General features: G+C 41.6%; 1 protein-coding gene across 5 annotated transcripts in view; it reads left to right on the plus strand.

The window, feature by feature from the left end:
- Positions 1-23,892, plus strand: part of LOC119738050 (trichohyalin-like) — a 70,829-nt gene that overhangs the window by 42,248 nt on the left and 4,689 nt on the right. For 3 of the 5 annotated variants that reach the window (XM_038212771.1, XM_038212773.1, XM_038212775.1), the window contains exons 35-48: positions 17-207; positions 989-1,209; positions 2,695-2,918; positions 4,222-4,361; positions 5,656-5,806; positions 6,253-6,395; positions 7,429-7,669; positions 9,541-9,549; positions 12,129-12,214; positions 13,166-13,351; positions 14,380-14,508; positions 16,647-16,796; positions 18,599-18,703; positions 20,013-20,246. In XM_038212771.1, coding sequence (XP_038068699.1) covers positions 17-207; positions 989-1,209; positions 2,695-2,918; positions 4,222-4,361; positions 5,656-5,806; positions 6,253-6,395; positions 7,429-7,669; positions 9,541-9,549; positions 12,129-12,214; positions 13,166-13,351; positions 14,380-14,508; positions 16,647-16,796; positions 18,599-18,703; positions 20,013-20,246 — 2,210 coding nt within the window. Of the gene's footprint in view, positions 1-16; positions 208-988; positions 1,210-2,694; positions 2,919-4,221; positions 4,362-5,655; positions 5,807-6,252; positions 6,396-7,428; positions 7,670-9,540; positions 9,550-12,128; positions 12,215-13,165; positions 13,352-14,379; positions 14,509-16,646; positions 16,797-18,598; positions 18,704-20,012; positions 20,247-22,541; positions 23,489-23,892 lie in introns of those variants that run through there. The other 2 variants (XM_038212774.1, XM_038212772.1) reach the window with 2 other exon arrangements.

Consider the following 23,892-nt stretch of genomic DNA (forward strand, 5'->3'; position numbering starts at 1 on the left):
CTTTTGTCCATGGCAGAGCTGGCCAAGCTTCTTGGCAACACCAAGACGGAGCAGGAGGAGAGACTGAAGCAGCGTCTGGAGCGACGTCGACAGCTGATGGAGGAGCGGAGCAAGGAGGGACTGGAGGTGGACGACGAGACGTTGGAAACCATCTTAGACAAAGAGGAGAAGAGACGAGACTTCATCGAAGATAGGAAGAAAAAGAGGGTATGTATACAAACAAGATTTGTTGTATGGGCTCCGTGCACAAGTACCCCCTCGACGGTAAGAAAGGGAGAGTTGGGGGAGACCACTAGGACGGACATTCGAAGGCATTGCCGACGACACCTGATGCTCTTGCAGTGACACTACAGCTTGTGCATATTTAAAATAAAAGAAGTTGTGCGAACTACGTGATATACGCGCACAAACAAGTACATGCACACGGTGTGTTGCATCCTTTCCAAAGTGGTAAAAAAGCGCCCTCTCTTGTTAGTGCATGTGGCCCATAGTGGTCTTTCAGTGAAATCATTTTTGTGACATTCTGTACATGAAGCATAAGGGTTTACTCAGTGGAGGGAGGCGAGTGGGGTAAAGTGGCTTTCCCAAGGACACAACTTATGGCAAGCAGCTGGATTCGAACCTCTGACCCTCAGGGCCCAATTTTTGGGCTCTGCTTACCGTTATCGAAAAATCTCTGCTTGCTGTAGCAGAAAATTCTGTGCTTACAGTAAGTGTTTTTCATGGATTAGTAATGACTTTTGGCTTCTGCGCATGTATACATCCCGTAACTAAGGATTCTGTGCTTACAGGGTTGGCGCAGAATTGTTATGCTAGCGCGGTTAGCACAAAATGGTGGTCCTAAGCGTGGAATTCTGTGGCTAGCAGAGCCATGAAATTGGGCTCGCATCACAAAACCTAACCATTTCGCCTCATTCCCCTAATTTTGTAAGAGCAAGTCACATCTTCTTCATACATTTCCTTGAAACTTTATTTTTTTAATCTTCAGAATGTGCTCGAGGATTTGAACTCCCACTTTGAGGATGAGCGTGAGCAGCTCCTTGCGGCGCTGCGCAACCAGGACGCCAGCTTGAACAGCGAGCGTGAACGCCAGCTGGCCCTGGCCCGGCTGCGACGAGACCAACGCAAGCTGCAGCTGGAGGACAAGTTTGACACGGCTGCGCTCATCTTCGGCATGGCCCAGCAACAGGAGAAAGCCAGGGACAGCAAGTAAGTCAGGGTACCAGACGTCAGTTTGTGGTGTGGCTTTTCTGACGACATTTGGTGGGCGGTGTGGACATCTTTAGAAAGAGTCAGTGAAGGAGACATTATTGGCACGGAAGTTGACACTTGAGTGGTAGATTTACAGTCAGTCCTTCACAAATCTCTCACAGGTTAATCTGAAGTCCTGCGTTCATTCATTAAATTTAATTCATTCTGGTTTATTAGTTGAAAACTACACTCGCGGCCTGCAATAATAAGGCAAACATTTACATTAAAAAGCATTAAATATTAAACTGAACAATTTCAAGTATGGATTTTCAAGACAAAAACATTCATCGCAAAAGGGGGAACATGGGGAAGGCACTGATTTAAAATACACCTGACTGGGACTTGAAATATTTTTTCTAGTAATAACTTTTCAACTTATATGTTTTATTCCAACAAAAAACACCCTGTTTTTCCTTTCCTTTTTTGGACGTCTACAACCCTCTGAAAAAAAAGTGTTTGTTTTGGGCACATACAAATCCACTTTGCAAGCAGACTGGCATCTATACTGATAGTGGGGCGGGAACCAGCTTACCCCGCGAGAACGGAATTAACGTCTGGCAGCCAATAATTAGCAATTGTAAAGTGATAATTCAGTCACTAAATATGGGCCCATTTTTGGGGGGTCGATTTCTCATTCAAAAGTGAATAACTATTGCTAGAAAAATAGCAAATGTAAATAAGAATGCTAATTCAGGAAAACAATTTGTTTAAATTGATCATTATGGATTCTGAAGTCCAGTGACAAACTATTCAACTGAAATGTGACAAAAGCCATCCCTTGGTCATCGTTCATCCCCTGTTATACCTTGCTTATGATGGACTAGTGATTGACAGTGAAAATGATTGTGAATGAAAATTTGCATGTTATCGTTCTTGGAGACGAAAGATTTCCTCCTGTGATGCAGCTCTTAAAGCTACAGTCCATCATTTGCAGCTATCCCAAAAGTAACTGACGTAATTATTGTTGAAAAACATATTTGGTGTAAAGATGGTAAGGGGACTAAACTTTCTGTGAAATTATTATTACGGGCATACTGTCATTTTGAAGAAATCAATGAAAGAAGGCCTTCCCAACGATGCGTCTGAAGTTTCATATTTTTTTCCGACGAGGCGCGCAAGCATTGACACGATGCACATAGGCAGGCGGTTGCTTTAATTCGTCGGTTCAGTGCGCAACATCGCGTAGTTGCAATCGGCTCAGTGAGAAAGTGTCTTGGATGCTGAATTCAGGCATAATTCAAAACATGACTCAGCAACTTTTGATTTGAAATCGAGATCCTAGAATGTTGTTTTTGTGGCAATATACAGCATTCACTGAGCTGAAACTTCGTCGGTTTAGTTGTTGAGCCCTCTTCTTTAGATTTTGATTTTGCTTCAAACAAATTACAAATGATGGACTGTACCTTTAATACTTTAATGTGGGGTGTCTCTTCCATCTTCCAGTTTGAAGAAAGATAAGGAGCGACAGAAGCAGCTTGCCCGGGAACGCATCGCCAACCTGCGCAAGAAGAAGGCTGCTGCGCAGACAGCCCAAGACACCAACACTGAGACTTCCGACACGCTGACCCTTATCGGGGAGTGGAGTCAGGAAGACCTGGTGAAGAAACTGAGACAAGAAGCAGAGGAGAACGCTAAGGTGGACGCGGTGGTGTCCACGCAGAAAGACGGTGAGTCTAGCTTTCTCTTAGACAAGATGGTTTTAACTAAAAGCCAGAGTCCATCATTTGCAGCTATCCAAAAAGTAACTGGCGTAATTATTGTTGAAAAACATACTTGGTTGGAAGATAGTAAGGGGACTAAACTCCCTGCGAAATTATTCTTTCTGGCAAGCTGTCATTTCGAAGAAATCAACGAAAGAAGGCCTTTCCAACGGTGCATCTTAAGAAGCACTGCTGGAAATTTCTGTTAGTAGTTCGTTTTTTTTCATTCGGCGAAGTGCGTGCAAGCGTTGACACGACGCACATGCGCGCGTGGTTGCTATAATTCGTCGGATCGGTGCGCCACATCGCGTAGCTGCAATCGGCTCAGTAAGAACGTGTCTCGGATGCTGAAATCAAGCCCAATTCAAAACATGATTCAGCAACTTTTGATTTGAAATCGAGATCCTAGAATGTTGTTTTTCTCGAAATATACAGCTGAAGCTGAGCTGAAACTTCATCAGGTTAGTTGTTCATCACCCTTCTTTTGATTTTGAGCACTTTTGTTGCTTCAAACGAACAAAATGCACAAATTACAAATGATGGACTATACCTTTAACACTGTTTATGGGCTCTTGTTTCATGATTTGAAACTGCGGCTATGAGCAAGTTTGGTCGAGGCCAGTAGCAGGGTTCCGAACTGCTCTGAAAAGCAATGAAAACCTTGAAAATTAATTTCCATATGTTCAGCCAGGGAAAACTCTGGGAATTTGGGAAAAACGCCAAAAATCAGGAAAAACTTGGGTAATTTGACAGTGACTCGGAAGGGAATGGTTTTGTGTCCAAGTTGTGTCCATTGACTGACTGGCTATGGTGGCTTTTTAGTGTTTATATGCAGTGTGAATATTACACGACTCTCCAGACAATAACTATTGGCTGTGCTACACCACCTCTTGACTAGCCAGCAGCCTTGTTCAAATGAAAACATTTCTCGTGGAATTTTGGAAATTTGGGAGGGAAAACTCAGGGAATTTTGTTTCATAACTTCCCCAATCAAAATCATGATCAAAATGTTGTCATAAAACGTCTTGAGCCCGGCTCCCTGTTGTGCATTATGGTATGGTATGCACTGCTGTTGGTAACCGGTGCTGCAACCACTCTCCGGGCTTCGGTTCCAAATAGTCGACTAGAGTAGTTCGAGTGAAGTTCATCAATAATTCTTGCCCGAACTTGCTCTACAGTGGAAGTTAAAATATAAAATTTGCACAGTTCTGAGAGTCCAATTTCAGTGAAGATGTACCAAACATTTGCCATCTGTTCTTGGTTTTTGCAGTGGGCGTGGCACTTCACACCACCATCTTGGATGAGATTGAGAAGAAGCACGGCATGGAGCGAGATCTCCTCCTAGAGCTGCTGGAGCGGACTCGATCCAACAAGGAAGAAGCCACCAGAGTAGAACAACTCGCGGACCAGGTCTTCATTCGTTTCTCTTGAGTATTATTTTATAATAAAAATATGTTTGTTATAAAGCATGCAACTATCAACCAGTATTGGTGCTCAAGGGGCTACATCATTATTACCCTGATCATTGGGCCAATGAAACATTCCAAAGACAATCTCAGCTCCCTGGGGAGTATACAGTTGATTCTACCATTTCGGCGTAAAGCAGCTGAAATCAATCACAACAAACCATCCCTGCCCTCACATGTACCAATCTACTCCTGGGTGGAGAGAAGCTATGAGTGACAAAGTGCCTTGCCCAAGGGCACCATAACACCAGGCTGGATTTGAACCCATAATCTACAAAATTACCCTACCTTCAGACCTATGCTCCAGACCACGGGGCCACGGCAAATTCTTCTGGGGTATTCGCAAGGAACCTTTTTGAATCCTCCAAATTCCACCACTATGTCGGCAACCAAGAAAACTTTCTTTCTACTTTAAAAATACAAGCGGCAGTAATTCTCATGTCAAGTAATAATGGCCATGTTCTGTGTTTTACAAACCTACAAAATCCTCCAAAACTTTTGGGATTTTGAAGGTAACAACAATTCCACATTAATTGCCCCTGTCCTTTCATTTCCTAATGTGTGAAGGGGTGAGGTTTATCCGGATTTTTCCTGATTTCAGATTTTTCGTTGGGATTTTTTCCTGATGTCAGGTTTTTTTTGTCGGGATTTTTACCGAGTTTATGATTTTGAAAGAATCCTTTTGAAATCTGGAATTCCGGAAATTTTATTGCAAAGGTGTTTTCACCGATAAAGCTTATGGGCAATTCCACGGTTACTCACGTTACATTTTTGATGTACTTTTGAGTTTCCTTGGGCTGTAATTACCTTACTGAAAAGGTTTAATAACTGTTATCCCCATGGTAGATAGAGTAGACCTAGACCTACCTATAAAGCACCAAAGATGACATCCAGAAAAATGTGTTATGTATGATAAACAAGACGCACAAAATCGGTTACTCACGTTACGAAAATGTAATGTGAGTAACCGTGGAATTGCCCTTATATAGAACAAAAGAAATGGGTGTTTGAAGGGCTGCTTCAAGGCAAATACAAACATATGCTATAGACAATACGTTGCTCTGGGGCCCTTGGCCACCCTCAAAGCCTCTGCCGATTATTTCATCTATTTTTCATTTTGCCCAGTCTCACCCCTCGGTCAGCAGTCTCACTGGATTTTCATTTAGAATGGGGGAAATTTCAAAATGGTGGTTTTAGACCAAAGTTTAAACAGTGTTTTTTGGTTGCTGGCATTGTAGGAGCTGATCTCTGAGCTGAAGAGTGCCGTACAGAGCTGGCAGGAACGTGAGATGCAGCTGGGTAGTCTGGGCAACAACCTGGACGCCGTGGCCGAGCTGCAACACCAGAAGAGACAGGCTCTCAAGGCTGCCCTGCTGCTCAGGATGGAAGGTCAGTCTTCATCTGGACACTCCCTCGATACATATTGCTCAGATAGAGAACAGGAGGATAATCATTGTGCAGTGATGTAGTCAAGTCCACCACAAGTCCTTTCATTAGTAAATTTTTAGGGTAGCAAAAGTCGAGATTATAAAGAAAAACGTAAGAAATTCTCGACAAGTTGGAAAAGGCCCTAGTGGCTTCGCCACTCGCGTGTGTGGTCTCCCGCTCCAGTCGCTTCGCCGCTTCGACGCTTTGTCTAATGCCGGTAAGTTACGATGGACTTCGCAAAAGGCTACTGGTATCCCTACTCCTGTTATTTGTGGCCTGACATGTGATTGACTCAATTACAGATCTGCAGCGATGTTTTGAGGATATCTTCCCAAGCATTGATAATTCCTCCAAGTCAACCCAAAGCATCATATATTTTTTTCCTTCTTATTCTATCTAAACCACAGATTATCGCCGCACGCTGTCCATCACGACTAAGCTGACCAACGAACAGATCTCGGAAGAGGTGCTGGTGTCTCTCCTAGCTGAACTCCAGCTGAAGCAGTCATCAGAGAGCAAAGCCCTGAACAAGATACTCTCCTCTGATGAGGTAGGTGACAACAATTGCCCTGCAGGGTTGCTGTAAAGAAGAAATAAGCGGAGCGCTTTGTCAAATTAGCATGCAGAAAATAGAAGCTGGGAACTTTAATTGTGAAATCTTTGAAAAATTGGACTTGAAAGCGATTTTTTGCAGTGGGAAGATTTAAGTTTAAGTATTGGGTTTTTCCAAAAATGCGCATTCGTACCATAAATATGTATACAATATCAAAAACGATATTGTATATTCATCGAGGTACTTTTTTTTAAAGCATACAATATGCTGATTTAAACCATTGCTATGACGTCACACTATTGTTAAAAGTGTGGATTCGGAACTACGAATCTGTTACGCTGGTCACAAAGTGTGGATTCGGAACAAAGAGTCTTTAGTAAAGTGTGGATGCGGAATTACGAATCCACACTTTGAACACGTCAGACAATTGTTCTCTATAATGAGCATTAATAGGACAGTATGCGTGCAAATGTCCTTCCGAAATTACCAATGCATCTTCACTGTCAGATTCTCCGCCGTCACTGCAAAACCTACTTCGAGTCGGAAAGAAATCATCGTCTGAACTATCAATTTGTCGACGGAAGGAGCCGCGACAAATGTTGCAACCTGACGCCACTTTTTTCTCCATATATCATCTCAATGAAGGGCATTCATTGCAAAAATGATGATAAGACATGAATCCGGGACTGAGAAATATTTCCAATTTTGTTAGGAAATACTTTTAAAAAAATCTTGACTCTCCATATATATTTGTACACAATCGCGGAAGTGGCGTCAGATTGCAACATTTATCCCAAGTCTTTTCATCTCCACTCACTGTTAATGCCAATACTTCTTTTGACGCAATGGTTTAAGTCGAAGAAACACTCGCAAGTGTGGATTCTTAATTAACGAATTCACTCGGCGCTTCGCGCCTCTTGAATTCTTAAATTACGAATCCACACTCTTTCGTGTATTCTCCTTAACTTATTTTTACTATTTGGAAGCCTGATATCAATAATAATCATTAATATCTCTCTCTTCTGACTAGGATCCCGAGATGCCCAAAGCCGACGACGAGCTGATCAAACAACTCATCAGCAGCCAGCGGACTGCCAGGCGGGAACTCCAACTCAAGAACCTTGAGGGGGTGGTGTTTGGTGGCGGTCTGGCCTTCATCAAGGAGGAAGATGAGGAGCAACTGGAGGCAGAGAGCCGGGAGGAGGAGGCCAAGATGATGCAGGAGCTGGAGAAAGAAATGGAGAAGGACAAGCAGGATCTAGAAGAGAAAGGTAAACGTCTTAGAGATGTTAGCCCATTCAGACTCGGTTTTAGAGTCTTGCCAAACCAGATAGTATTTGGAGAAACTCGGATCTACCCAGATATATTTTGGTTTCAGATAGGCGTAATTTTTGCATATATTTCCCATTGACTAGATTCTTGTGTTGTTCTGAACGACTGCAACCGTAGATTGAGACACTCCTAAATGTTTCAAACTTAAAACATTTCACTTTCTTCATTCAAATCACCAGAATAACTTTGCTCAGTATGAGTTTGGATCGCTAATCTAATACCGGTGTCATTCGAAGTCGAACAAAGTTGATATGACGCAGTGGGATCACAAAATCTGCATTTTCCGTCGTTGATTGTGCAAAATAGTCCATAACTTGCATCATACGTAGGATTTACACACCAAACTTGTTGAGCAGCTGTGCATTTTAGTTGTGATCGATTTCCCGACATTAGGCACAATTATGTAGGGATGTACACATATTTAAGCAATGAATCAAAGATTTGCGGAAACACCATGTGGGAATAATTTCTCAAACAAAGAGAATGGTTCTGAAAAGAACCAGAGAACCATTCTCTTTGTTTGAGAAATGATTCCCTGCCTTTTACTCACTGCAGCGCCCGAAACCGCTCGAGCATTCAATGGTATACAAATATTGAGTGGATCAGCGTGGAATGGGAGGAATATTATCGCAAGGTAAAATCTGGACTTTTCCATTTCACGAGGCGAAGCCGAGTGAACTGGAAAAGTCCAGATTTTGCCAAGCGATAATATTCCTCCCATTTCACAATTTAAAGCCACTCAATATTTGTTTTATATAACTGACATATAGATCCTTGTCATTTGATATATGTGAACTTTTATTTCAATACAAGATTGGTGAAAAATGTTTTTCTCTCTTCCAAACCACCCCTTCATGAAAATGTTTGCACCCAACGCTGTAGCGCTGGCTCTTTGGAACAATACGGGCTACTCGCAATGCTGAACGCGCACACCAGCATGGATTTGGACACAAATACTGTGTCGTGGAACAAGCATGATCCTAACTGTTGAATAGTATTTCCCATTCCCCATGGCGGCGGCGGATAATACTTTTTGAGCCCCAGCGTGAATGGCAGTAATAACGAATGACACGTGATGTGAGGATCTGTATGTCGGTTATATAATATAAATTGATTTTTCAGTGGATAAACACAATGTAAGACAATGTAGGACAGATGCTAATGGGTTATTAGCAATTTTGACAATTGTATACAATTTCATCATGGTCAGAATGAAGTCAGTGGATTAGCTCCACCTGCCATTTTGAAAATTATTTTGTCTTATTTCAATCAGTTGAATTGGACATTAACCCTCCTGTGCAAACATACTCCCAGCCTACATAAAGCAGGATTGACTGGCCGTGACTGTTTATATAACTCGATACAGCTTTGCTTTGACTGTGGGCAATTGATAAGCCAGCTGTGCCCACAACTTGCCTGCTTTTGTCTGTTCATGGTCTGTTGACTGAGTTTGACTAGTCACAGTGCTTGCTTAACATATGATCTGACTGCTGGTGACTAGCCTGTGTTAAAAGTATAGCAGGGGAAGTGGGTGGCAATGTTGACTGTCTGTGACTGTTTAAATAGCAGGAGGGTTAAGTCTTTAAATGCTCTCATTGTAAATTCAACATTTCATGAGACTCAAAAACAAAGTTGTGGTGATATTTGTGGTAAAATTCATGCATTGCCTTGCTTTTTGAAATCAATGTGACACCGTTCATTGGATCTATTCAAAGTTGAGAAATTATTGAATTGTAACATGACAGCTTGTATTAAATTGCTTTCTGTTTGTACTTGCTTTATGCCCTGGATGCTATTACATTCTAATTAGTAGGAAGAGGTAAGTTGTCACAGAACGAGTCTAAATTTGCATGAATGTGTGATTTTGTTTCTTCTGTTTTACATTATGAACCCAGTCCTCTTTTCCAAAAATCAGATTCCATCTTTTGTTGTTGTTGTTGTAATTTTCTAATAAATTCTTTCCGAGTTCCTATGTAGACTACAACTGAAGACCAAAATCCAAAATATCCTATTGTTGACAATCATTTGAATGTTCGAAATTGGTCAGAATTCTGCTCCCACCAAAGAAAAGAAAAAAAAAGGCATTTTTACTCCCTTTTTGGGTCCAATTTTCTGAACAGTAAAATAATGTCCCTGTCAGGGCACTCATTGACATACACTTGATGTTGATTTCCAGAACATTCCTTGTTAAGAGCCCCATAAAAAAAAAATACATCACCCCAACTGAACCATCCCAACATGATGAGTTTCAAGAAACTCCTATTACTGGGCCCGACACAAGCCCTTACAATAATGTGCACAATTTGTAAGCTCATTCTGTACTTCAAATTGGTCTTGAGGGTTACCTGTGAACTTCTCCCATTCATTGGACTTACACGACATAATTCAGCCCACCCCATTTTTGTTCATGCATGATTGTTTTTATTTTACACTTTCACATTTTCTTCCTTGATTTTTTGTTTTTTTTGTTTAGTCCATGTTTTTAAACTTCTTTCCAAGTGTGCTACAGGACCTATGTTCGCTCCCTCACTTTTGACTCATTTTTCCTGATCATTTAATTTTAATATCCAAAAGGGTGTAGATGTAACCCGGAAAATTGACAATATATGGGGGAACTTGCATAAAACTAAAGACTCTAACTAATCAAACTAAACTCAGGATCTTTGAAGGAAAAAAGTCGTAAGGCATTGGAATAATTGAGGCAAGAGACTAAATTCTAGATTTCAAACCAAATAAAAATTATTAACAAAAACCCCAAGACTTAAGAAAACTAGATGAAGGAAATATGGCAAAAACCAAATCCAGGACTAAACTCCAGAATTTTAAAGGCCAAACCAAAATTTAAACGAAAACTTATTAAAAACAAAAGGACTGAGGACTTACAACTAAAAACCAACTATAAAAGCAACAAAAGGACTGAGGACTTACAACTAAAAACCAACTATAAAAGCAACAAAAGGACTGAGGACGTACAACTAAAAACCAACTATAAAACCAACAAAAGGACTGAGGACTTACAACTAAAAACCAACTATAAAAGCAACAATTTATGGACCTTGAAGTACACTTTGACAAAAATCAATGACTCCAGCAGACAAGACTCTAGCGGGAATGCACCACTCTAGTTATTAGGGTGAAAGATGTGAGTATACATACATGTAAACTCTTCACTGCTGGTCTGCTGTACTGAATGTGGCTTGACCATGTGACAGCTTATCCACTCCAATCACAAGTACCCCCTCACCGGCAAAGAAAGTATAGTTGGGGGTGACCGACTGACGCCATCTTGCCTGACTGTAATTTTGCCAGGATGCGCGGCCGGCCGTACCAGTGCCACTGCGTGTACATAATACAAATCCCCTGGTGTACGTGCGTTACACACAAGGAAGGGTACGCGTCAACCAACTAAATGTCCCGCCCATGGGACGTCGTTGCTAGGTAAAAGGGCGCCCTCTTTCGTTGGCACATGGAGCCCATATAGGGGTACTTATGGGCTAAATTAACTAACAGGGGAACACACTACCAAAAATGGGAAGGGGACACCTAACTCAAACTAAAATTATTCTTTTTCTAAGGGGAGCTACTCCTATTTAATACACCAAAAAACAATGAAAATTTACAAGGAAAACTTGGCCCTGCCACCCACACCATTACCATAAAAGAATTGTTATTTCATTACGGAGACATTCCAGCGGCTCTTTTCTTTTCTGATGTTGGTTACAACTTAATAGAAGTAAATTTGCAAGAATCATTTTATGTGTTTGAAAAGTCAACACCAGTCTTTGTCTGTTCGCTTCAATTTTTTTTTATTCTATCGGAAACTTTTTGTTCTTAAAGGACTTCAGAGTGTTTTGTATATTGTCTAAGAAACCCTTCAGTGCAAAACCAGTTGGAAGTCACATGGCTGTATTTTGTATTTTAAGATACAGCCTATAATATATTGTACCGGCAGAACTTAACAAAATTCAGATTTAGGCATCAGAAGCTAGAATAATGAACATAGTTCAGTTTTAGTGAAATTAACGTGTAAAAATCCTACCGTTCGTACATCAAAACTGGATTTTTGTGAGAAGGTGTAGCTCATTCCATGACACAATTGCTTTAGTGTAAAATATTCACAACTCGCAGTCAAACAACCTCATAGAAATGTTTATAACTCAGTCAGATTTTGTCCGATACCCATATTCTATACACCATTTCAGTGCTTATTCAATGTCCATTGTAACGAACTTAACAATTCCAGTTTTCCAAAAATAGGTTTAAATGACTGGTTTTGTGCTGGCCAGGGTCACAATAGTAACCAGTGTGTAGTTTTAACTTCATTCTCTACCCTGGTCATAAGATTATGCTCTTGTTTATAGTCCGGAGGAAAACATTTTCTTTTCTTTTTGCTTTTAGTGAATGCAATGAAAAGTGCCGGAGAGAATGCGGACCCTGCGGCCCTGCTGGCCGAGTTGGAGGCTCAGAGTGCTGCCAAGAAAAAGGTGAGAGACAGGCAGCTTTTCTCACTACAGTCAGGGTTCGACCGTAACTTTTTTGTTCACTAGCCAGCCGGGCTACTGAAACAGACTCTTAACTAGCCCGCGGGCATTTTCACTAGCCCACTTTTTTTTTTTAGCCCAAATACAAAATGGCGTATTTTCAGGCTCAGTTCTGAGGCATTTTTGTCTGTGTTTTTAATAATCAGATCTTATAATTTAACCTTTTAAAAAAGTTGGTAAAATTCGACACCAAATGATTAGGTTTTCTTTCTGAATTTAAATTATGAGTTATTTCTTCCTGTCCGCAGGTCCGTTCATCTTTGCCGTATCCCGTATCCCAATAATTTTTTGACTCGCCAGCTGGGCTACTTAAGGAATAGTTTGACTAGCCCGCTGCTGTTTTGACTAGCATTTTACTAGCGGGTTACCGCTAATTTCGAACCCTGCTACAGTGGAACGCCACTGAAACAAACACGATGGGATCCATCAAAAATGTTTGTTATAGTGGTGGTTCGTTATGGTGATAGTGCATTATATTAGAGTTTAATATGTCGGGAGCCACAGGGGATGTTCATTATAGCGGTGTTCGTTAGCAGCTTTTTACTGTACATAAGCCTACAGACAAATCCGGCGGCAGCCAATTTCTGTGGTTGTGCAAGGCTTTCGGGAGTTGCGTTGGGTAGGGCGCACTCGTTTTTGGGCTCCTTCAACCCATAGGAATACCAAAATGTGCGCATGCATGCGAGCATGACACCACCACATACTAGAAGAAACTGTGTTGTTGAAAAATGCTCAAAGGAAGACAAGTTAGAACCGTGTCCGTGTGTCTTTGCTACGGAGCATGTGTGGATAAACGGTACCTGCAGTCATAGTTCCGTGACCAAAGACAGTAAGGGCACACTTGGTCTATAAAAACCCCTTGGATGACATGCTGCCCTCTTGTGTTGGTTTCAGGCCATGCAGGAGCAGCTGCAACGTCAGCGTCGTCTGATGAGGAGCAAGCTAGCCGAGCGACGGCAGAAGCAGGAGGACAAGGAGTACGAGGAGGACGCAGCCGTGGCGCTGATCCAGAACGCCGAGAAGATCCTGAGCAAACGAGACAAAGATGCACAGATGATGAAAGAGAAACAGACAAGCCTGGTGAGAAAATAATCAATACCTGTCATTAATGAGTGTAATTATAACTCCAGTCAACAAGTGGTTTCACATTCACTTTGAGTTGCATTTTCTCCTTCCGAAAAAAGTACATCTCTCTTAGGAGCTAAAACTCCTGAGGATTAACGTATTGGATATGGTGCGAAGGGTGCAATGTGGGAACAAAATTTCACGAAAAGGTACATGCACAAAAAGTGATGACGAAATGTGAGTAAAAAGGGAGACAAATTGAATGGGCTCAGCTGGGTCTGGTAGGCCTCCAGTGATGGGGCGGACACAACGGAGACGGGTAGTACATTCCACAGGCATATGACGCTTGGGACGCAAGTGTTTTGGTATGATTGGATTCTGCAGTGTTGTTGTCTGAATTGTTGAGAGTGACTTCTGGTGAAACTGAAAGTTGGGAAAAGATTGGTTAGCTGCCTGGGATGGCTACAAGTCAACCATTCAGTACGATAACAAGAACACACGGTTAGCGTTCCCCCATATAACTTCCCCTAGCAGGTGGCAACACCTTCAACGTGTCTAGCTCATCAGGCTGGTTTCTCTTACACCAAACCTCAATGGGGTGCTGTGGTCCAATGGTTACGGTGTTCGACTCGTGTGCCGTGGTACATGGGTTCGAATCCTGACCGTGGGAACATGGTGCTTGTGCTCTTGAGCAAGGCACTTTACCATTATTGCTTCGTCCTTCGGATGGGACGTAAAGCCGTAGGTCCCATGTGTTGTGTAATGCACGCCAGTAGCACTTATTGCTAAGAGAAGGGGTTTGCCCCGGTGTTTCTGGCAGTGGCTGCAACATGCGCCGCAACACCTTGTAAACCCTTATAAGGTGCCACATAATGTGTCTCATATTTCTCATCAACTTCATTTACCTGTCTTTAATAATAGACATAATTTCCAGCGCCTTGAGTACCTAATTGTTGGTAGATACGTGCGCTATATAAGTCTCCGGTATTAAACCTGCCATTTTGTCATTCATGTTATTAGACTTGTTTTGTCTTGTTTCTTAGATGAAGGACCGTCTGGCCCAACGCCGGGAGAAGCGCCACCAGGCCGAGATGGCTAAGGAGGAAGAGGAGAGACAGAAAGGAGCGGAGGAAGAAGCCAAGAAAGCAAAGGCTTCCGCCAAGGAACGCTTGGTAAACAAGGCAAATCAAAAACAAATTTCAACAGACCTATGCAATTTATTTTTTAACCCTAACTGCCCTGAATCCTTCAAAATCCTCTTTGCCAAAGTGGAGGAATTTGTAGGATTGAGGTTACAAGGCAAAAGTGTGTTACTGATTTCGTAGGATGCACTTTGTCGAGGTCTTGGGCCAGACCTTGTGTTGTTTTTGCATAAATGCATAAATATAGGCCTGGATTATGCTTGAAATCCTCCGCACTGCTCCAGGATGTCACTGGCTAAGCCTCAACATATTGACAGTCACTGCCGCAGAATTTTGCAGGATTCAGGCAGTGGTCACCCCTCCACGGACCATATTCAAGAAATAATGAAAGAATTTTCAGGATTGAGGCTATATGCTATTTTGCCATGAGGCCAATTGGAGGATTGTGCAGGATTGAGGCTACATCCTAGCAAAAATGCCTAGGGAGTTAGGGTTAAAGGTGAAACTTGAATCTAGGACTACAGGATGAGTCAAAAAGAAAGTGACAGAGTTAGTAAAACAAATTAAAAAAAAAAATGTGACCTGCTTCCATTTAATAGGAATAACATGTAGGAATAAAGTACATGTTATTGACTAGTAATTGTGAAAATTTCATGTAATTTGCAAACTCTGTTCACAAGTTATTTCCATTTTATTAGAAATACGACAAAATTCAGCTGTCGGCCACTGATTATTTACAAATACACATTGATGAGTACCCCTTTAAATACAATGAAGATACTTGATTTGTTCCTCACATACAAAACACAAAATCTGACGGTAAAAATAATGTTTCAGTCTTGACTTAAATGAAATGTCATTTGAATTTGAATGCCTGTGTGCAATTTCTGGTGCTCTACTCCATAGCTTCAAAGCATTTTGCCTTCCATGGACAGCTGTTTAAATGGGTTCTTTTACTAAAACATGTATAACTTCTCATAACAAGGATCAATTTTAGTAATTCTTTTTTTCCCAAAATGAATGGAAGAACACACTCGTTTAATACGTGCCTCATTGATAAATCAAATTTAAGTGCTTTTAAGCCAAAAAAAATCATTAATCATGGTCACTTTCTCTTTGACTCACCCTATACAGGCAGGTCTAAAAAAAAACTGGAACGGCATACTTCCATTATCTTGAGACTCAAACCACCTGTACCAATTGATGGAGAATCCTTTTAGAAGAATTATGATACCAAAATATCCTGTTTCGGTCAAGTAGTTTTTGCTGCAGAGCCTTTTTTTGTGAAGGATACTTCTTCGATGTGGGTATTATTAGATAACAATCCCGCTATCAATTACAATGTAACTCAAATTCCCGGGCGCGGTTTAGTAATTCATCGGCACAAATATGACCCCACCTTGCTTCACAAAATAGGCTCTAGAACAAAAACAACTGGACCGAATCGGGCGATCTTCAACCTCGTCCCCAGGGTGTCGAGCAGTACGCGCCCACCACTACCTGCTCTCTCACCCTGGTATTGGATCATTTGCATGTGCAAGATTTTTGAACACGTATGCAAATTAGGAGTAGTCTGGTGCCTGCCTAGGCGTTACATTTGCGTTTGTTTTTGCATGCGGTGTCTGGGGTAAAAACAGAATCAATTCGTCGCAGCGCGAGCATGGCGTGAGTTACGAAAACATGATTTTATTTTAATTAAACTGTTACGATCTTAACAAGACAACATGCAGTATCACATTTCATATTAATATTAACAAACTGGAAAGGAAATGAATATTTTCGAGAAGGCTTGGACGAATGATCGCGAAAACACGTACTGCACGTTGTGAATTACAACACCAAGTACACGATATAAATCCATTTGTAGCCAATTGCGGTATTGAATCAGGATGCAGGAAGGAAGTTTCCTATCCAGGGTTTACTATTGGAAACAACGTTGGAAATGAATTAAGCACTGGGGACGAGGTTGGGCGATCTTGGATTCATTTTTCTTCTAAAATGATTCTCCATGCATTGGTTATGTGGTTTGAGTCTCAGGGTAGTGGAAGTATGAGGTTCCGGGTTTTTTTTTTACCACCCTGTATAATAAACCTATCTGTCCATTCGTCACTTTCAAAAACTAAATTTGATCAGAATTTGGTAAAAAAAAAAATTCTTGAAATCCCCAGCCTCCTGGTCTTGGAATGCAGCGAGAGAAGACCGTGATTGATGTATCAGTCTCTGAGGAGAAAAAGCAAGCCTTGTTCAACACGCTGGTGCGGGAACACACCAAGGCACAGCTCAAGATTGAGATGGAGCAAGAGAAACAGACTCAAATGGTGAGCCAAGTTTGGAATTTTGTTTCTTGAAGTTTATAGGTTTCCATCAACGCTGAAAAATGAACAAAGTGCGTCAATGTTGAAAGATGCCCGAGGGCCGTTGCTATTATTGTTAGGAGGGGGTACTTTGTGGGATACTCGCCAAAAAAATGATACCCCACAAAGTTTGTTTTTGTCTGACCGTACCCTACAAGGGAAATTCTAAAGAAGAGGATTAAAAAGAAAACAATGCAAGTGCCCCATATACCCCATCTTTATAAGACTGTGTGCACATATTGTTGATGTACCCTAACGTGGCGCGGCCCCTAACGTGGCGCACTTTGATTTTTCGACTGTAGCGCCTAGCTTGAGCAAAAGTTTTAACTGTAATTTTACAGAAAGTGAAATTTCATCAAGTTCTAAACACTCCCGTTCATAAATCGCGAGTTTATTTACCCGCTACAAAGTTAAAAGAAAAAATTATTTTGGCGTGATTTTCCGATTTTATTTTCAAGTGCAAAGTGAACCCTTTGAAAATGCCCCGAAAAATAAGGAAATGATTTTCTGACAAACATCTGGCTGGGTTTGTAAGTAGAGATAATAATGTTTTATCAGAATTTATCAAGTTTACAGAAATTCTTAAATGTTAATTTGGAATTTTCTGAGATTTATTCAAGTGCGCCACGTTAGGGAACACTCCGCCAATTTGTGCCCAATTTCCGGACGCCACCGTTTTTTAATTTCGACTTAAATTTTATGAAACCGAAATTGTACACAGATGTTAAATAGCAAGCATTAATAAGGTAAAAGTACCACTATTTCACTGCATGAATTTGAGGTTTGTCGAAAAAGAGGTTTGGCAACACTACACGAGGAAAGTTGGGTAAGCTTCGAAGTGCGCCACGTTAGGGAACACGACTATACAGCATCAGGGTGTAGTGAATTTTTAAAAAGTTTGAATTTTGAAGTTCTGAATAGCCTAAAATGATGTTCTGGCATTATTCAAGACCTACCACATGGAAAAAACAAATTATCAAAAAAACTTTGCCCGGCCACCAAAAAATGGATTGAATTTTTTCCATTAAAAAGTGCTGAGTCATGATGAATCAGCATTTTGTTGTTTTTTGTTTTTCTGTTTTATTTTTTTCCCCGCGATGTTTTCTCCCGTTTTCCTTTTGTGTTTCGATACAAAGTAACTGTGGACACTCATACATGCTCAAGTGCATTCCTGAACATAAAAAGGCCCTACAGGTTTGGGTTCATCGCAGATGAGAATTGGTCTTATGGACTTTGCTCCGCGCGCATGCGAGAACCAGTATGTCCTTTACTGGCCTCCGTCTATGAGTGGGTCTCACAGTGATATCTACAGTTCCGGTGTCATATGAAATTTCGGACTTCTATAAAATCAGGTCTCCTTTACCTTATATGGATTCTAACCATCACACGTGACCTGTCACTACCCTAATTATCTTCACTTGGGCATGTGCAATACAACCAAGGATTCTCAATGTCATGGAGTTCAAATTTCACATTACACTGGCACAGAGTCTGAAACCTTTTGGTATTTGCAAAGCTGTGGTACGGTGACAGTTTTAACCCCACTGGCACTGGAAGAGCAAACACTGTGGAATTAAAGTTGGTTTCTGATTGGAAGGTTGATGGCTGATCGCAGCTCTTCCAATGCCAGAGTGTTTGTACAGTGTCCATTATTATAGACTCATCTCTCATTACTTACAACAAATAATAATAAACATGTGACACATACATGATCGTATGTATTTTTGAATGACGTCTGAATCCGTGTACGATGCTTTGTCCAACAGTTGAAGGAGCGTATCCAGCAGCGTAAGCACCGCTACCAGGATGCGGCCACCATGCTCCTAGGCCTGGGCGAACGACAGAAGACGATGGTGGCCAAAACACAGAAGGTAAACACAGAAAGTCACCAATTTTGAAAGGTTTTGGTCTCTTAAATTTCAAGGTGGCCACCGAAGTGAGCTGTTGAGTTTTTTTAATCGTGATCTCTCATTGCTGGACAGGAGACATCAGTGCTCCCTTTCTGGCGATGGTTGAAAAAGAAAACAAAGGTTGGGGGGGGTCAGGGGAAAAGAAATAATTTGGGGGACAACATAGAAAAATCACCGGCCGTGGAAAAATCGAAGAAGTGGGGGGGGGGGGGGGTTTGGAATTCATTTGACGCTTGGGGGCGCTGATGTTAAAAACAGTTCAAATATAACTGCATTTTAGGGCCATTTCTGAGGTTCGTTCGTATCCCCCGCCCTGCAAACAGGACTCTGATGAGCTTCACAGAATCTTGTGAAGGAAGTGGCCTATGACCTATGTATAAAGCATCTGGGTGCAGCTGTTCAAGACCGCAGTTAGACAATGTGCGCAAATACTATCCGAAAACTTCTTATAGAAATGCTCACATTCCATACCGGATGTGATTTCTGTTTCATTGCGGACCATGTGGACAAAATTTTGAGCGTCGCATGATTTCGTGATTCGAAACGGAGCCTGAGCAAGTGATGGGAATTGTAAATTTACAACACAGATAAGTTTTACAGAATTTCCTACATAATTACGCTTTTCAACGGAAAAAAAAATTCTCTAAACTGGAATAAAAGAGTAATAAATCAGTCTTAATGGCTGTTTCAAACCTTGCAGAGTCATGACCTTGATGACGCACAGGTCACAGGTCATGCAAAATCCAACCAATCAGAGCGTGAATTCATCAGAGTATCCCAGCGTCCTGTTTGCAGTGCGGGGGTCACGAGCGAATTTCTGAGGGTTTCCAGTCTTAAATAAACATTCAGTGTACAGTAAAATATTGACTTCTAGTCTGTTTTCTTTTTAATACCTTTTGTTTTTCTTTTCTTTTCTTTTTTGGATTTTCTGGTTGGGGGGGGGGGGGGGGGAGAGGGGGAGGCAAAAACAAGGAAGACAATGGGGGGGGGGGGGGCAAATGTCCCATTGTAATTGAAATCCATCTGTAGTCTTGCTTACCAGAATATACTAATGTTATCCCGAGTACAGGCTGGTTCATACTTGAAAGCGAGGCTAATTTGAGGCCACAAAACATTCACAGTATAATTTGCTGTTCAACTTCTGCAGTCCAGAGCGTGGATACTTGCCTCGTTGTCATAACTTTTCACTTGGTCGTTTTCGTGCCGAGTATGATATTCAGCATTTAACCCACTGGACTGGAACTTTTTTTTGTATTTTCCGTATTCGTAGGACGAGCGAGACCGGCAGCTGACCATGGTCAAGGAACGCATTGAGAAGGTGCGGTACGAGCGGACCCAGACCATGAAGCTCAAGAAGGACCTGAACGCCAAGGCCTTCAAGGACATGATGGAACCGGAAAAGGACGGGGGCCCGTCCAAGGATGAGAAGATGGCCCAGCTGGCCGCCAGCATGCAGAAGAAGTTCATGGAGGACGAGGAGGAAATCCGGAAGGGCAGCAAGAAGGTAGGTGAAGTCAAATTTAATAAGTGGTTTATGGCATCTTGTATACCATTGAGGCACAACGGAGGGCGACATGTACCCTCTGATGGTGTACAGAACCCATGGGACTATGATGAACTATACAAGTGTGTATTTGCCTGCGATCGGGGACCCCACATTGACCCTCTTTTGTTTGTACTTTAACTTTTTAGGAAGACCTCCCATATGTTTTGTACACATCGCCAAATAGGGGGCCTTTGGAAATTGGGGATCCTATTGTCCTGTTGTTCAATGTCCCCTATTGAATGCAGAAACAAACTCATTGTGATGCGGTCCAGGGTTTTTTTTTAGCCCCAAGATGGAGACAAGGGTTTGCATATACATGGGAGTCAGGTTGGTGTAGCGATAATTTCCTCGCCTTCCGCCGCTGTGACCCGGGTTCGAATCCCGCCTGGGGCAACATGTGGATTGGGTTTTCAGTCCCTGCCACATTCCGTGGGATTTCCCTAGAATATCATTCTGGGGTTTTCCTCCCACCACTGTAACTGTTATTTCCTTCCGCATCTTCTACCAAGGGACCCCACTTAAATAAGTAGAGAAACTTTGGTGGGCTGTCCCGGCCAATTACCGAAGAATCACAAATATACCTCTCGAGGATGAACAAACCCATAATGGTATTCCTTCTGATTTGAAAATCACAGGCGTGTGGAAAAAGGCAGCTGGGTGTGTGGTTTTCTAGGTGTGTGATCTGTGGTCCAGGGGAATTCAGGCGTGCAATTATTCACACTTCTCGGGAAGCTTTTAGGTGTGCGATGGTGTGGGGGTGTGATCGCACGCCTCAAATCAGGAAGGACTGAATGGGGAGTAGTTAGTGTTGCTGGCACTACTAGCTTTGGAGTAGCATGAAGGACTTACATCCAGGGTGGCTACAGCATATTAAGAAGAGATTAACAGCTACAAGATTCAAAGATAATTGAGCGCAAAAACTAGACGGACATGAATAATCTATAGTGGCACTTTTAATGAGGGAATAATAGTATGGTGGAGTAGTTATTAAGGGAATAAATGTGTGTTTGGGAGGTATTATAACACTCTGTTTAAGACTGGTTTGAGTCTGGATGGGCGAGTAATTATCGCCCATCCAGACTCAAACTGTTATTGACGTGTGCAGTTATTGACGTGTGGTTTAAAACTGGTAAGGGGACTGACCGACGATAAAGGTTTATAAATACCAGTACCTTTTTGGGCAGAACCTTAAAATAAAACCAAACATTAAAAGAAGTTGACAAACTCCAACGATTTTGTTCCACTGTTTCACCCCATGCTTGGCTCATTTCTGTGGTGTGCGTGGCACCTTATACAGGGTGGTCAAAAAAACCCGGAACGGCATACTTCACTACCTTGAGACTCAAACCACCTGTACCAATGGATGGAGGATCCTTTTAGAAGAATTATGATACCAAAATTCCTGACTCTATCCAGTAGTGTTTGCTGCAGCGCCTATTTTATGAAGCACACTTCTTTCATGCGGGTATTATTGCATAACAATCCCTCTATCAATTACAATGTAATTCAAAATTCCCTGGTGCGGTTTAGTAATTCATCGGGACAAAAATTATCCCCGCCATGCTTCACAAAATAAAAAAACATAAACCACTGACCGAATCTGGTGACCTTGGTTTCATATTTCTTCTAAAAAGATTCTCCATGCATTAGTATATGTGATGCGATCAAGCTTAATAAGTCGTTCGTCGACCCGGGTCAAAAAAAGGTTGATTACAGATTTGAAACGAGCACAATCTCAGCATTTCTGCTGTGAAAACCGCGTGCTGATACCATTTTTAGGTAAAAAGTTATGGAAGTCGGAACACCAAGAGATGTGATGAAGTCATGTGATGAAGTGGCACTATTTTGGCCTGTATCTCGAAATATAAATTCCCGACAAATGACTCATTTAGCTTGATCGCATCACATATGTGGTTTCAGGGTAGTAGAAGTTTGCCATTCCGTATTTTGTTTACCACCCTGTAATGCGACCATGACAGTGGCTTACAAGCACTGGGTTTTAGCCAGTGCACGCAGTAAGTACTGCACACATTTGACTTGAGCGTGTGGCCGTATTTCCAGTGAACTGTGATTAAATGGTGTTTTAAAATCACCCATGTGATGCGTTTTTGACCAATAGAAAAAGCTAAAGTGTCTCAGATAGCTATGAACTGGTATTTAAAACAAAAAGAAAAGAGGAAACTTACCCACAAAATCAGTAGCTTCTAAGTTTGTCCTTGGTCATTTATAAATGAATAACGCATTCCTCCACAGTTACAGCGTTACAGCCTACCTGAAGTCACGATACCTCCACTGGCCATGCCAAGAATTATGGTGACGTCCTCCATTTCCCCAAAGAACAGAAACATTAATTAATTGAAATAACGGGAACATTTTAATTCCGGGAAGGTCCGCTGCAGCTGAGTGGTGCTTTGCATTAACCAGATTAATTGGCCAGATTAATTGGGACCTGTTTTTTTACTGTTCTCCTGAGAGTACCTTCAGCAGTTTGTCAGATAGCGTTAAAAGGTCCCTAGAGCAGTGAATGATATCTAGTCAACACTGGGAGACCAGAGTTTTAGAACCAACAAAGGGATAACTACCATATTGAGTACCAAAACCAGTCCGTTTAGCCAATTTTTTTTTTTCATGGAACACTGAGCTTTGTCAGTTTCATGTCCCTCCCTGGCAGTTTAAAAATGCGTGCCTCATGCTCTTCAAATACAGGTTTTAAGTTTGTATGTTTTGTTTTGTAATGAAAAAAAACTACTTTTCCAGATTTTTAACGTCTGCAACCCCTCTGAAAAGAGCTGTAACTTTGCGCACAAATGAATCCACCCTGCAAGAGCGGACTTAGTGTCTGGCAGCTAATAATTCAAATTTTGTCAAGAAATAATAAATGTGCACAACAAACCTGAAAAGACCATTATCATGTTGCGGCCATCATGATTTTTTTCCCATTCAAAATCAACGTAACCAAAGCGAGGCTGGAAGGAAAAATAGTCTGGTTCCTTTTTTCGCACACAAAAATTGTGATTCAGTACTGTAATGGGATACAGGGAACATGACTGAAATGGTGGCAGCATGATAAAGGTCTATAGTCTAGCAAGCAGAGTGCATGTGAGTGTGGCTGCTCGGTTTCACCATTGCAGCTAGGTTTAACACTTAAGTTATGCATGGAGTCTATGGATAGCATAACTGAGGTATTATGCAGGGATGATTGGCTAATGCTTTCAGTGCCTTTAATTCAAAATCCTTCCTGTTTGGCAGGCAAATTCAGCTCTGCAACCACAGCAGTCAAAAACAATCTGTACAGGGTGGTTAAAAAAAAGGACACCCACATTTGACAGTAATTTTCACCTATTTTTTTTTTTTTTTTTTAACTGTTGATTAGTAGCTATTAAAGTACTGGCCTTTAAGCAAATGTGACGAAAAAAATTGTTGCATTTGCACATTTTGTCGTTGAGCTATGCTAACTTGAACATTTCATGTGCAAAACCTGTTTGTCCACGGAAGTATACATTCCCTTCGCTTGACTGAGCTCAGCTATCGGAGCTTTATTTGAAAGGGCATGACATTTGATTGTTATGTTATGTAATGTTATGCAACAATGAACTTAAGCCGA

Source organism: Patiria miniata, unplaced genomic scaffold, assembly GCF_015706575.1.
Source record: "Patiria miniata isolate m_02_andy unplaced genomic scaffold, ASM1570657v1 HiC_scaffold_3, whole genome shotgun sequence".
Lineage (NCBI taxonomy): Eukaryota > Metazoa > Echinodermata > Asteroidea > Valvatida > Asterinidae > Patiria > Patiria miniata.